The sequence below is a fragment of the Cryptomeria japonica genome, chromosome 3 (genome assembly GCF_030272615.1).
Source record: "Cryptomeria japonica chromosome 3, Sugi_1.0, whole genome shotgun sequence".
In the NCBI taxonomy this organism is placed as follows: domain Eukaryota; kingdom Viridiplantae; phylum Streptophyta; class Pinopsida; order Cupressales; family Cupressaceae; genus Cryptomeria; species Cryptomeria japonica.
Window position 1 is genome coordinate 656,105,880 of NC_081407.1, and position 14,741 is coordinate 656,120,620.

A 14,741-nucleotide genomic window follows, 5' to 3' on the forward strand; every position below is an offset into this window, starting at 1 on the left:
ATCCGTGGGTTTCAAGGAAAAAACAGTGAGGCGCTCATAAAAAAATCGCGCCGCTACAGCCCACGAAAATCCACAGAAAACAAAACCCTTCTTTAATTCAGAATCAAGTTGCAGAGTAATTTCAGCGAACAAAAAAACCAGTCTTTCGCGCCGCTAAGAACGCAGGCAAAGGCGCAAAAACGCTGCCCAAAGAAAATCCGACACATGCTCAAAAACAAAAACAGAAGGTGCGACCATGAAAGATACAAATGGAGTAGGAAAATCAGACGCTGCACCGAAAAATCGCATGCAACAAAAAAAGCGAACCAGGGCACAACTTCATCACGATTTGCAGACCCAAAAACTTGCAGGCAAAAAACCCACGAAACTCCACAGGAACAGGTCTGCTGAAATGAAACCCTAAAAAAAATCCACAAATTTTCAAAACCCTAAAAAAATCTGCCAAAAACCCTCAAAATTTTCACTAACGATTTTTTTTATTAAAAAATCGATTTAAAAAAATCTGGAAAAAAAATCCAAAGAGGCCGCCAAACTCTATAAAACCCAATCGACCCACTATGATACCATGAAAAATTGATTGCTCAAAATAATCGGATGATTTAATAACAAATATACAAGCGTATGTAAAGGAATTACAAAACAGCGTTCTAAAAAAAACGAACCGTTAAACTAAAGCTTAAAAAGGCTTAAAACTAAAAAGCAAACTATGCGTTCTTATAAAAGAAGCAATAGTTACACTTAAAAGACTAAACAAACTAAATAAGTCGACTAAAAATCTAAATAGAAAAATAAGTCGACAACTAAGATGACCACTAAGAATAGAAGATGACCATTATAGAATAGATATAATATTATTTTAATAGGTCCCCCCATCCCCAAAACCCGTCCCCCATCCCCCCATCAGGAAACTTGGTGGAAAATATAGTATTTGTATTTATTTTGGTCCCTAGAAGACTTATTGCTAGAAAGTATTACGCTATTTCTACATTTTTGTATCAGTTGTTATATTGAGTTGTGCGGTTTGTAGCCAACAAGCTTTTTTTATAATAATCAATCTAAAGTTAAAACCCTTTCACCACATGCTCAACTTTCTCACATCGAGATCTTGGTGATCAAAAGGTGTTAAGATTGCATGCATTGTCCATTCTGAAATTGCAAAAACAGAAAAAAAAATCAGTTTGGGTCATTTCATCCTTTTATGGATTACTTTCGCAATAATTTTATTGAAAAGTGTACCAAGTCCTTGCTTCAACTATCCATCTACAAAGTGTGGTGCCACAAAGTGTTGATCATTTGGAGGTAACTCTCCGTAGTTAGTTTGACCAATTGCTTGAGTAGGATTTAGCATTCTTAAAGTCTAATCTATAACCACCATATCACACCCATGAGTAAGGCACTAGAATAACTTTTGATTGTTACTACAAATAGTAGTGAACACAATCTCAACACCAATTGCAAAACTTGCCTCAAGATTCAATTAGGCTTCTTCCATGTTAAAATCATCACCCAAAAGGATGTAAAGTTCTTGGATAAAAAAAAAGCGAGACAACTCCACCAAAAATTTATATCATTCTACTACCATGGTTGCAAGATTTTACAATAATAAATTGGAGTTCTCATCATGTGCAACCAGAATATAAGGATCATCCCCAACTACTCCTTGGTTCAGCAAACAATTACTATCATACTATCTCTAGATTCCTTAATCGGTCCCCCTCCAGTCAGACTCGGATTACCTAGCGGCATCATCCTACAGCTTTCCCCTCGGTCTTGAGGTTTTTCTCCACTACTCCGGCTTCTGAGGGTTTGCTTGGTTGGCTTGTTGGCCTCGGCTGTTGTTGTTTTGTTCTTTGTGGGCACTGTTTGGTGTCCCAGCTGGTGACAACCCTCCTCGTTTGTAACCTCTAGTCCCTTTGACCCGTTTGTGGTCACTTGTTGGACATTAATAATTTTATCTTATCTTATCTCATCTCCATTATGTGTGGTTAATGAGCCATCTACCATCATTGGGGCCCAAGAAAGGAAGGCATTTAGAAATGAAGGGGAAAAAAATATACCTATAGAGCATACTACTGGTTTTGCATGCTGCTCTTCTGAACACTTCCTTCAAATTTCTATAAAACCCTTCTAAGGCTCCCTATATATTATAACTATTCGAATTTTTTTTTTTTCGATCAGTAAATGGGTCTCTTACGCTTTTGACTGGAGCTTTGAACCAGTGGGATCACATTGGGGGATCCCATCCCTGTGGTTACATTGCCGAGGTATTAACACCTCCTAGTTTTTGACTCTTGCGGCTTACCTCTCCACATTGTTGCCCACGAGAAAGAACTCTTTATCACACCATCAATCGCAACACCACCTTATCTCTCCATGTTGGTTCTCTGTCAGCTGCTCCACCGTATTGCTCGACTGGCTGTGACCAAAGTCGAGGCCTTAACACCTCAAACCAACCTCCACCGTGTCTGCATACTTTATCGGGCATCAACACCCCTTTGACCAGCACCTCTGACCGCAGACCGTACGCACGTCGCATCACCAGCCAGGAGCACGGGAAAGCAGGGACTCGAACCAAGGATCGCCCTATCCACAAGGCTTCGCAACTGCAGTTGCGCTGCGGGGACATCCCCCTATTAGAATTATTGTTGTTACTGATAGTATTAGCATTTTGATTAAATACCATTATGTCAACCTACCCATCCATTTCATCCTCAATGTCATCTTTGTCCTCATTTGACAATAATCTTGCACTCCCCTTGCCACCCATGATGGCAGCCATCTCATTCCAATCATATTGGTTTTTGTTTTGGGTTCTAGCCAACCAAGTTACTCATCTACAATCCACTATCTCTCTTGTTCATGTTCATATGCACTATTCATCCATAGAATGTACCTAACCATTGTTTGTCCATACTGTTCACTTTTCATCTACACTACACTATTATTGTTCATCCATACAATTTCTAATTCCACAGATTTTTTATTTGTGCCCTTTTTGGTTTGAGCAACAATTTCTCTCCTTGGACAGAAATTTGCAGTCCCTCATATAGTCACTCTTTCAGCCAATTTTTCTCCTAAATGGATTGGATTGATGTACCTTCTACTAGAGCTTCCCCGCTCTAATTTAGCATACCGTCTCCAAGGGCTTCCTTACATGAATCAATGTACCCTTTCTCAAGCTTTCTCACTTTGAATCAATATATTGTTCCTAAGGCTTCATCACTTTTATGCTAAATATTAGAACAATGAATTCACAGAGTTTGAGAGAACTGGATGACACACACTTCAATGTGTGTGTGCTTGTATTTATTAATGAACGGAGAAGCTACAGGTAAGTTATAGCTTTGAGACATATCTATATGATGTCATTACATCATTAACATACATCACTTAAGATTAATAGTCTAAGACCATGTCAAACATTATATTAGATCTAGCAAGAAAATTATGATGACAAAAGTAAGACATCTCTATGATAATTTAGCCTACACTAGGACATAAGAAACAATTTGCATGGTTTGGAACATAAAAAATATAACCATGACAGTGGAATACTAATCACTTAGTACATCAGCAACCACAGCATAAGCTGCCCTCTTAACATCAAGAACGAGGATGTGATGAAAGAAATCAGCTACATTGAGGAAGCATTATAGAAATCTATCTCATATATACCACGCACCATAAAGTTTGCAGTAGTACCCCATTTGGAGGATTGTAATTCAAAGTTTTGATATTGTTGAGCTGTCATAAAACAAAACAGAGGATATAAGTCTTTAAATGACAAAACCAAAACAGTTCATAAGTACTCTCTAATGCTTTGTGGAGAAAAGAAAAGAAAATATGAGGCAGAACTCAAACCTGGAGTTTCTCCCCATTGCACATCTCTTATCAAATTGATAATTTTTTCCTGTAACGTGAACACAATTTAAAATAACTGAGAGCATGATGATTAACCTAATCAACAAACCATACATTATCATGCTGAAAACATAAAATTATATAAGAACAGACTCACCTTTTGTATGCTATTATGTTCTATAATACTTTGCAATGATGGAAGGATTGAAGAAGTTGGCACACTTCTAGCATCACTCAATGGTACAAAAGATGGAGGATTTGGAGTTGATTGAGAAAAGGCCTGTATATCTCCAGAAAAAGAAACTGAAAAACTTAGAGCCGGCCTAATCATTGAAAACGTAATAAGGAGACATTCCTATATAATGCATATATCAAAACTTATATTGCAACCAACAATCATGTCTCATCAAAGATACACCCCTGTTGCCACTGCAGACAGATTAGAAATATATACTACTTATGTACACTAAAGATACACATATATGATCCTCTGGTTTGTAACCAATCCCAAGCCTCAAGGAAAAATACATATTAAAAACAAGTAAAAACTGTTTTATCTTTTGCTAACAAGAAATGCAATATGCATTACTTGTCTGTTGTCACCCACATAACATAAACATTTATATTGGTAAGCAAGGTCCTTGTAATATCTCTACATGCATTATGGATGATTCCTTCCAACATTGGAATTGAGCTTATCGTAATGTCCTAAATGCAAAGAGATTGCACATCTTAACATATATGCATCTGTATGTTCAGTGATGCTATGTGCTTTGGCTGACTGGCACTATATAGTTGGATTGTCTACCATTAACCTAATATGGCTGTGACAATGGTGAGCTATAACATCAATGGACCAAAATGACCTTGCGAAAGCAACATGTGGAAAATGAGAACAACTGAATCACTTGTTCTTGCTCTTAGACTCAAAGAATATGGCAAGAAGTTGTAAAAGAGTTGCAAACAAATCACAAACAAATTGAACGTATGTGATAGAAAATAAAAGTAAATGGGATTTAATCATAGGATTAAATTAAAACTCCAAGTCATGGCATATGTCAGTATCATAAAAGCAATTTCTTTCTCAGGATTTGTTTCATCTTGGATTTGCTCAGCAAAATGTCTTCATTTTCACCAAAACATAATTTTGATCTAGAGAAAATACAAAGGCTTTGTTTAAGGTCCATTTTGTAGTACCATCTGCATGTTCTAATGAAAACTTTTCATTTCAATGTTTATTTTTTAAAACATCTGCACTTTATATTTTTATTTCAGATAATTAGAATATTATTACTCTTTGCAATGTAGTGTTGAATATTCATGTATTTGGCTGCAATGGAAACTGAACGCTTAGAAAATCTTATATCTGATTTAATTTCTTGTATTTTAGGTTATTATTTGTTTACACATGCTGTATTTTATAATGTGATGTTATATGATGCTTCAGCTATATATTAATATTATCATACATGTGTTTGATGTGTGCTTGAGTCTGTAGTTAGTTATACTGCAATTGAGAGGAATAACCTATGTGCTTCACCACCTAGTCCTCTTTAACCATTAAAGATAGGTTGTTAACTTTGCTTAAACCCCATGCAAATGAACACTAATAAGGCCTAACCACAGGTGATTAGAATGTTGTCTCTTGCTTCAAGTTAGCTGACTATGTTCATATGAAGCTGTAAATGTTAACATTTTAAAATGTTGATGTTATCTGTGTTAAGTGTTGTTGGAAGTTTCATATTATGGCTTTTGGAATGCGGTGCACATGAGAAAACCCATGTAAGCTTGTTTTCATATATACCCCATCTAAGTGTAAAGTTAACTGTTAAACATTTAAAGTTGAGCATATGAGTCTTAGACGATGCTCAAGTATTTTAAAAAGAAGGTTAAACAAAGAGGAGATAGGAGGGGGATAATAAATAAAGGGAAAGAGAAACCCTAAGAAAAGAAGAGAGAAATAATAAAGTACGGAAAATAAAAATTCTTCAAAACAAAAAAGCTATGTTACCAGGTTCAGGTTCGCCCCAGGCATTCCAATTGCCCTTTGCTGTTTTTCTTCTGCCATTCTGAATTCTTCCATCTTCCAATTCAATTATGAACTATCAATTGGCATTTGGCATTGCTCAATGATGAAGTATAATACTATCAAATGTATTTAGTTTTATAAATCTGTATATTTATTTGAATTTATTTTATTTTATTTTTTTTGTGTGTATATATATATATGGATGAACCCAATCCATGAACCCAAAGAGCAAAAATTTTTTTGCCCGAACCCACAAATCAAGTTCGTGTGCCTGTACCAGTAACTTAGCAAAAAAAATAAAGGAAAACCAAAGGCCATATAGTATTGAAAAAACAAAATAGTGCACATGAATTGGCAAAAGCGGGCAGCAGTATTAATCAAGCCTAATCCCTCCATATTTTAAATCACCACATGTAGGAATAAATGTTTTGTCAGGGCAAAATAATTATTTGGGAGAGGAAAATTTATGAGGATGAGTGATCTAATTTGGTGCATATTTAAAAGGTTAAAAAACCAGGTTTTAATTTAATTCAAAAGAGGTTTTTGCATTTGTATTTGCAGGAAAATGATGGACAAAAAGATCTCATCTGGGTATAGTTGCCCACCCATATGTGCAGATCTAGAAAGGGTTTTGAGCGATTTTATCTGCAGAACAATGCTGGAAAAATCTGAGTGGACAAAAACAAGAAAAAGAGGATTTGTTAGTTCCAAGGTTCAGCACAGCAGCGTGAGACATTTTGGCACCATGTGTCTGAATGTGAGGCATTTCTTGGGTATGGTGTGCTGTAGGAATCTGGATTTGAGGAGTGCATCCTTTTACAAGCACAATGCAAAAGAATGAGGTGCTAAAGAGGGTTTGACAGTAGCTGCAGGAGAGGCAAAAGAGCTGTAGCTTTGCCCAAAATTTATGATTGTCTTTGGAACTTTGGCAGCATCTGCATGAGCTGCAATCTTGCCCCGAAAATTTGATTTCCTCCTTGAAGCATTGACAAGTAGGCTTAAATGGTTGAAAACTTTTTAACTTCTAAAAAAACAACCTTCAAGAGGGGTTGTAATAAATGCATTTATTCCTATGTGTCAAGTTTATGGATCATGAAATCTATATGGTGTTGTGATCAGTGTCTTAGTGCATAATTGTGTTTTTCCCTAACTGTGCCTCTTCCAAGTTGGAAGCAGGCCAGTAATGCTCTGGGAGCTGAGTAGGAAGAGTTCAAATCATGAGAAATTAGAAATCATATAAGAATGTTTATGAATCTGAAAGTCACCATGAAACAGAAATTTTTGGCAGATTTCTGAGTGCCTTTGAAGGGTGAAAAGAATTGTGTTACTCCATGTTGTGTCAATATAAAAAAATTTGTAACGTGCCAAATTTCAAGCTAAATCCTTGCCTTCTCATCAAGTCAAGAGTCATATTTTAAAATTTGTCATCATAACCCATATTGTTTTTGTAGTCCCCCATCCATGTCTTTGTAGGCGAGGAACAGAGGTCAATCAATGAAGGAGGGACAAAAACTCAAATTTAAGTACAAAAACTTGCAATATAATATCAAGACATGCTGTTCAAGGGTTTATAAGTGAATATAGCATGTTTCAGTCATCCCAAGAACAAAAAAAGATTGGTGTTTTGAAGTATATAATTTAAATCTTCATCAAAGGAGATCGCCGAAGAAGTTTGGTGTTGCCAAGTTTGCAGAGATGATGAAGGATAGATGTTAGCATTTAATAATATCTAAGGTTATGGATTCCAGCTATGGTTTGATGTAAAATCAATAGATGAAAGTGAAATCAAAATCAAGGCACCAAGAATAGCCTAAGATTTCAAAATGTCTTCATAAGATATGCCATGATTAAAATGGATGAGCTTCATCAAAATCAGTCTAGAAGCCAACTATCAAGATTGTCTAATTTCAGCCTGAGCTATTTATAACCTCTGCTATTTTTATATGAGAAACTGGTGGTGTTTACTTTGATGGAACTCTATATGGGAAAGATCAAATGTAATCACGTATGGCTACAACTTTAAGTGGTTCTGTTGCAGCAACAATTGCTACAGTACTGATTGTAGTAGCTACACAAAGTGCCATGTGCATGCAAAAGCACTGTATTATATCTTGGATGGCAGTTTTCAGCTATTGGAGCCATTTGTGTATGACTGTTACTATATTCCTTGTGGAATATCTAAGTCTTGCATTTTGTATGTAAATGTTATTAAAAGGGGAACTTGTACTTATGAGATAGGCTGAACTTCTATTTGGGAATTATATTGTTACAGCAGAATATGCCTTGGGTATCATGTTGAAAACACTGTTGTACATTGTGATGAAGTTAGCTGAACTTTAAGTTACAAATTTGCTGCATATATGAGTGAGACAGCTGTGAGTTGTAAATATGCTGAATTTAATGATGAAAAACTACTGAAAAATTATGGTGAATTTTATGTGATAAGACTTCTGATTATGGGTTGTCAGGTCTGTTTTGAATTTTTTATGGTTATACTGAATAAAGAAAGGAGGATAGTATTTTTCAAGAGTTTTTTAAATATGTTTAACTTAACTACGATTTGAAAGAGCACATGAAAATTGAGAACGTATTTTTTTTGTTCTTCATGAAAGTTTATGATAAAATAATCCTAAAACATTAGATAAGAGAACTGTTCCTTAGTTGCTAATGGATATCTATCCCTCAGCTGTTGAAGAATATTGTCCTACAGCTATGCTGATGGCAAGTTGTCCTGCAGTATTGTTGACAGAAAGTTGTCCCATGGCTGATGGAAAGTTATCCTATAGTATTGCTGATAGAAAGTTGTCCCAAGGTATTGCTGACAGAAGATTGTTTTGCAGCAATGCTGATGGAAAATGTCAGAACTTCCACATCAACCATAGGAACTGGAAATTTTTGGGTACTGTATAAGATTATATCCTTATGAATATCTTAAATTAATTATTGCACAATAAGATAATTCAATTATCATTAACTTACCCAATACTATGAGAAGAATGCAATAAATCCTGCTTATTAATGATTGTTTTTTTTTTTAAATGCTGATCCGTTTTTGAGGTTTTTGTTGAATGGTGCTCACGTGGGTTACTACATATGGTATCAGAGCCCAGCGGCTCTATGAAGAGCTCTGAATGAGTTATTATGGACTTATTCCCACATGTCCTTATTTCTGCTGATTGGTTGACAAGATGTATTGATGTTGGAACCATGGTTCACTCTTGAGAGATGAAGTCCCATCTTAGGGAAGAGCAGCATGATGACCTTGTACTTTTGGGGCATCAGATTTTTTATGCTATTTCAACAATTGGTTGGCATGATATAGAACAAGCTATCCACAGACCCAAGGTGTCACACAATCAGAAATCGCAACATTTTTAGGAGATGGCAGGAAAAGTGAGTCATAGGGAACACGCTAAGAGACCTCCATGGTAAAAAATGTGGATCAACAGCTTGAGAATGAAGCTCAGTTAGTTCAGAGATGACTTCTGGTTTAAGGTCAACCGCTTGATCACAGAGATGTTCTTCCTCCATGTCATTAGGATAGGGACCATACATGAAACCTCTTAAGACTTCAGCCATTGACATTTATAGGATCCATCAATAGATTGGAGGCCAAGGCCTATTTGATTAGTCCTAATAGGCGCTTTGGGTTTTCGGTGTATGAGAGCAACCTTAGGCACAAGTTGCTATACATCTTCTCAAAGGTTCGATTACCACTTGGCAGCAAGAGGAACAAAAGCATAGGTATGTTATAGGGTTCCCAACTGGGCAAGTATTTTCAAAGGGATTCTAAGCTTTCTAGCTCTCAAAGCACTTTTGTTAATGTCCTATTGACAAGTTTCACGGCACATCAAAGGGGTGGCACCATCACCCAATGTGAGAATCATTTCTTTTAGCTACTGCAATATATCAACTATCTCTAAGATGATAAGTTACTCATCAATAGGATCGTTAGGGAATCAAATGCAAATCCAAATATTTTCCTAGTGAGTTTCTTTGTTTGCCTCCTTAGTGTGAGATCGATTTTCACATTGACTTGGTAATTAGGGCAGAGCCTATCTCTATGGCTCCCTACAAGAAGACCACTCCCAAACATTGCGGACTCAAACATTAGTTGGAGGAGCCTCTCAAGAAGGGACTTGTTCATCCTAGTGTGTATACATGTGGTGCACTGGTCATCTTTGAAAAGGAAACGAATAAATCACTTATGAATAAATCATAGACAGATGACAAAGGTAATGGTAGAGAACCATTATCCATTGTTGAGGATTCAAAACCTACAATGTGTCTTCTAAAAAGACATCTTAAGGTGTGGTACCATGACCAAAGTATAGATGCGATTGATAGTTATGATACTACATTTTAAACTTTCTATAGACATTATGAGTTCACAATGGTACTAGTTGGTCTTACAAATGCCCCTGCAATGTTCATGAATCTCATGAACAAAATGTTTTGGCAACCATTGCTTAGAAGGTATATAGGGTGGGTGTAGGGAAGACAATGGGCAACCTTGGTAGAAGCCAGGATGTATATAGTGGTGGGTAACTGTCAAACAAACCATCATGCCACAATCATTAAAAGTAACTATAGTTATGATTTGTGTTGTTGTTTCAGTGCTATTTGACTTTGGAGCATTTGACTCTATTATTGCTCATTTAATAGTGGATCAATGCAAGTTAGTGGCTTGTAGGCAGGATGATAAGTGGGAAGCTAAGTTGGCCACAGGGAAAGGCTCATAATTAACTCGCTTTGTAAATAATGTCCTTGATGTAGGAGAGTTGGTTTTTTTTTGGTCAGTAATCGCTTTTGACTGGAGCTATGAACTGATGAGGCCACATCGGGGGACCCCATCCCCAAGTATAGTATCTTGAATAATGAGGTATTAACACCTCCACAATTTTGATCTCTGAAATTATCTCACCTTATCACTCCAATCATCCTTATCACTCCGCTAGTCCACCTTTATCTCTCCTTAATTCACCTTATACCTCCCTCACCTTATCACTCCATGAACTCCTTATATCTCCTGCTCCTTATCACTCCACATGTCTCCTTTCTCTGTCCTGAGCACCCTTATCTCTCCACCAACCGCGACCCCTTATCTCTCCAACCACGCAGCTCTGAACAGCCTCCTTATCACTCCGATTTTTGCATCCACTGGGCAGCATCATTCAACGTCCACTGAGGACATACGTGTATCGGTCTGCAGGTCTATGGATCTGCTGTGCTCCTATGTGGGCAATCAGACAGCCAGCGAGCCACCAATCAGGACAAGCTCCTTCATTGTTGTAATAAACTTGGTACTAAAGTAATTACAAGAGTTAAAAAACCAATTTCACTTTGCATGATTGCAGCTATGCAGCATAAGTGGCGTGTGTCAAGTATGTTAAATTTTTTCAATCATAGTTAGTGATTGATAAGAGATTGATTAGGGTAAAACCTTATTTAACAATCATTCTCCCCTTTGAAAGTATTCAAATATTTTCCTAATGGGTTGCCTTGTTAGCCTCCTTAACATGAGATTGATTTTCAAATTGAGTTGGTAGTTAGCACAAAACCTATCTCTACAGCTCCTTATAGGATGACTACTCCCAAGAATTGTAAGATCAAACTTTAGTTGTAGGAGCTCCTCAAGAAGGGACTCATTCATCCTAGTATGTCCCTTTGGGGTGCATTGGTGATCTTTGAAAAGAGAAAGGTAAAATCCCTTGTTGAGGATTGATAACCTATTTGATTAGATGAAAGAAGCAAATGTGTACTCAAAAATAGATCTTAAGGTGGCATGCCATGACGTGAGAGTAGCTAACGTTGATATTCATAACACTACATTTTGAACTAACTATGGACATTATGAATTCACAATGTTACTATTTTGTCATACAAATGCCCTTGTAGTGTTCATGTGTCCCATAAACAGAATGTTCCATACCTTCTTGAATCAGTTTGTGCTTGCCCTCCTAAATGACACTTTGATTTTTATGTGGATAGGACAGGAGCACAAAAAGCACCTTTGGCAGGCTTTGCAATGCTTAAGAAAGAATTGACTATTTTGTAAAATGTAATTTCTTACCATTTGAGGTGCAACATCTAGGTCATGCTATTTCTAGAGATGGAGTCTTACTAAATCACTCAAAGACTAAAGCTATTGTAGAGTGGCCAGTGTCCTCTAATGTAGCAAAAGTGGTGTTTTATGGGATTCGTAGACTACTACTGCAAGTTTATGCAGGATTTCTCACAACTAGCATACCCATCACTTCTATTCAATAAAAAGGGAAGAAGTTCAAGTTGACACACAACTGTAAGAGAGCCTTCCAAATCCTTAAGGAGGATGAGGAGATTCATTTGATCATTATGAGCATTTGATATTTTCTTGAAACCCTAGTAGTGGAATTTAGCAAACTTCCACAGTCGTAGGACAAAACCCCTTAGGCGAAGGTTGGTTTTGGCGGTGAAAGGTTCCTCTCTAGCCAATACAACGTGATTCATTCAAAGCCATAGTGTGTGCATAAAGAATTCTGAGGCGGGTTCACCCAAAATTCACATTTGGACTGAATGTTTGCAAAATAAGGGTTTGGAGCAAATCTATTTATCTATACAGGCTTTTAGGGTTTAATAAGTTTACAGGTACAAATTTGTAAAAGTTTGCAAGAAAAAATTAATTAGTGTCGTGTGTGGGAGTGTGAGAAAGATCAAATTTTTTATGCACTGCGTGCAGAACAAAAATAAATGAATAAAAATTTATATTTTTGTGCTGTGCAAAAAAAATAAAAATAAATAAACATTTATATTTTTGTGCTCAGTAGTATACCCAACCGCACCTTTTAAGGTACTTGGTGGGGCTGTATATATACCTTGGATATTTATCCAAAGGAGGGCAATGCATTATTTTAAGGCTTAAAAAGCCTTTAAAATATAGGTCACAACTCATTATGATTACCAAAAGGGTCAATACAGCATATTGAGGGGTGAACATAGTCAGCACATCTTTCTACAAAAGGAGTCGCAGCCTTTATGAGGCACTTGTATCACTTCCAAAGGCTATCATACCATCCTAAGGAAATGTTGTACAACTAACAAGGGAAGCCTAAAGTGTTAAAGCGTGCTATTTGGTCAACATGGTTCCTTCCAGCTGAGGTCAGCAGTGATTCATATGTGTTTGTGAGGTCAGTTTTGAGCTTCAGCATATGCATTTGATTTTTATAAATAAATATATATTTCTGGGTTTGCATCAGCAGTAAAAGTTATAAACTTATAATATTATATATCTAGCATTCAACGATACAGGAAAAACTCCTTTCATAATATGATTTGAATTTGTGATTTGTGAAATGGATGCTTGGAAATTGGTCAATAACTTTCATAAGAAGATGCAGGTGTTAAAATCAGTAAAAATGAAAAATCAGAATTCTCTATGTGCACAATTGTTTGACAAAATGCCCTTATGGAACCCTCTGTCAAGCCATGACTTTATAGTGAAATTATGATTTAGAATGTTATTTGCAGAAGTACTAAGTGTCTGCATTCCAGAATACTCTATATTTGATTTCATGCAAACTATTTGAGGAAATGTCTGCAAACCAAATATCAGAAAATTAGCAAGTTTGTTTTAAAATTCTTGGAAGGGACCTTACGAGAAAAAATTGACTCATTCCTTTGGGTTGGTGAATTGAATTAAAGAACATTCATAGCATATCAAGATGCTAAACAAAATCTTGAAGTTCCTATAGTAAGGTCTAGGTTCAATGATCCATTGGGTGAAGCATTTTTAAAATTCAATGTGCAGTCAAATGGTTCCTTGTTTGTTTGGTCGTCAGCTATAATTCAATATTGGTATGGCCACTTGCAACTACCTTCTACCTACACTAGCCTTCATTCTTCTACTAAAGCTCCAAATGGACTTCCATAATCTAAAAATTAATTTTCCTATGTCAGTTTTACTTTCTCTTTCTAGCTAAAACAATCACCATTGAACTTCATCCATTTTTCAACATGAAAAGCTCGCTAGTTGTGGAATGATTACATTATGATCAAGCTATTCTAACTGCCAGTAGGAAGTGTCAACAGAAAAGTTCTTCCTCTATACCATCACAAGTTGGGAAAACCTTCTCTAATGTTATTTGATGATTACTTGTTTCCTTTGTCATTTGGAAGGCGACTTTTGTTTGCGGGATGATCTAGTTAGCATCTAATGTCTTTATTATATTTTGTTAATTTGGTTGTATTTGATAATGTGTGGTTTGTTTGTCGACTTCCAGGTAGTTATAGGAGTCAGTTGATTGAGAGTTGTGTTATGCTTGGTAAGAGTCAGGTTCTTAAAATAAACTTTGCATAGTCAAGAAAGTAATTTGATCCTTGGTTGATTATCTTAGTGAAAGTCTTGGACATAATTCCATGGGGTATGAATATAGGTTTGGACCTTATTTTACAATTTATCGGCAAGGGGTGAAAAACTTGGGCACTAATAGGATTGCACAAATCACCATTGTCCCTCTAGTTGTGGTTGGAAGGAAGTTCCAGCATGATTTAAGAGAAAGAAATAAAAAAGTGAATCATGGCAACTGAGATGCTAAAAACCAAAGTGAAATATAAAATCAGAAAGTTTGAGCTTTCATTACTATTTCAAATAAAATATTTTACTCAGTAGCAATCTTCTAATAACTGTTGGAAGATGAATCATTTCACCTTCCATTTATTTCTCACTGTAGATTATTGTTTAATGTATGTGTTGCTTGATTGGGAAATACCATTTATTTCTCTTTTATTGTAGGTTGCTTCCAAATTTAACAGATCTAAATTCTAGCAATTTGGATTTCTGTCAATAAAAAAACATAGCCATAAATTCCTCTTC

At 36.2% G+C, this 14,741-nt stretch overlaps 1 protein-coding gene across 2 annotated transcripts in view; it reads right to left on the bottom strand.

The window, feature by feature from the left end:
* The window catches only part of LOC131033809 (serine/threonine-protein kinase BLUS1), a 191,948-nt gene that overhangs the window by 24,289 nt on the left and 152,918 nt on the right, over positions 1–14,741 (bottom strand). The window contains exons 17-19 of one of the 2 annotated variants that reach the window (XM_057965094.2): positions 4,019–4,141; positions 3,862–3,910; positions 3,683–3,744 (exon numbers count right to left, since the gene is read on the bottom strand). In XM_057965094.2, the coding sequence (XP_057821077.2) occupies positions 3,683–3,744; positions 3,862–3,910; positions 4,019–4,141 (234 nt within the window). Of the gene's footprint in view, positions 1–3,682; positions 3,745–3,861; positions 3,911–4,017; positions 4,150–14,741 lie in introns of those variants that run through there. The other variant, XM_057965095.2, reaches the window with a different exon arrangement.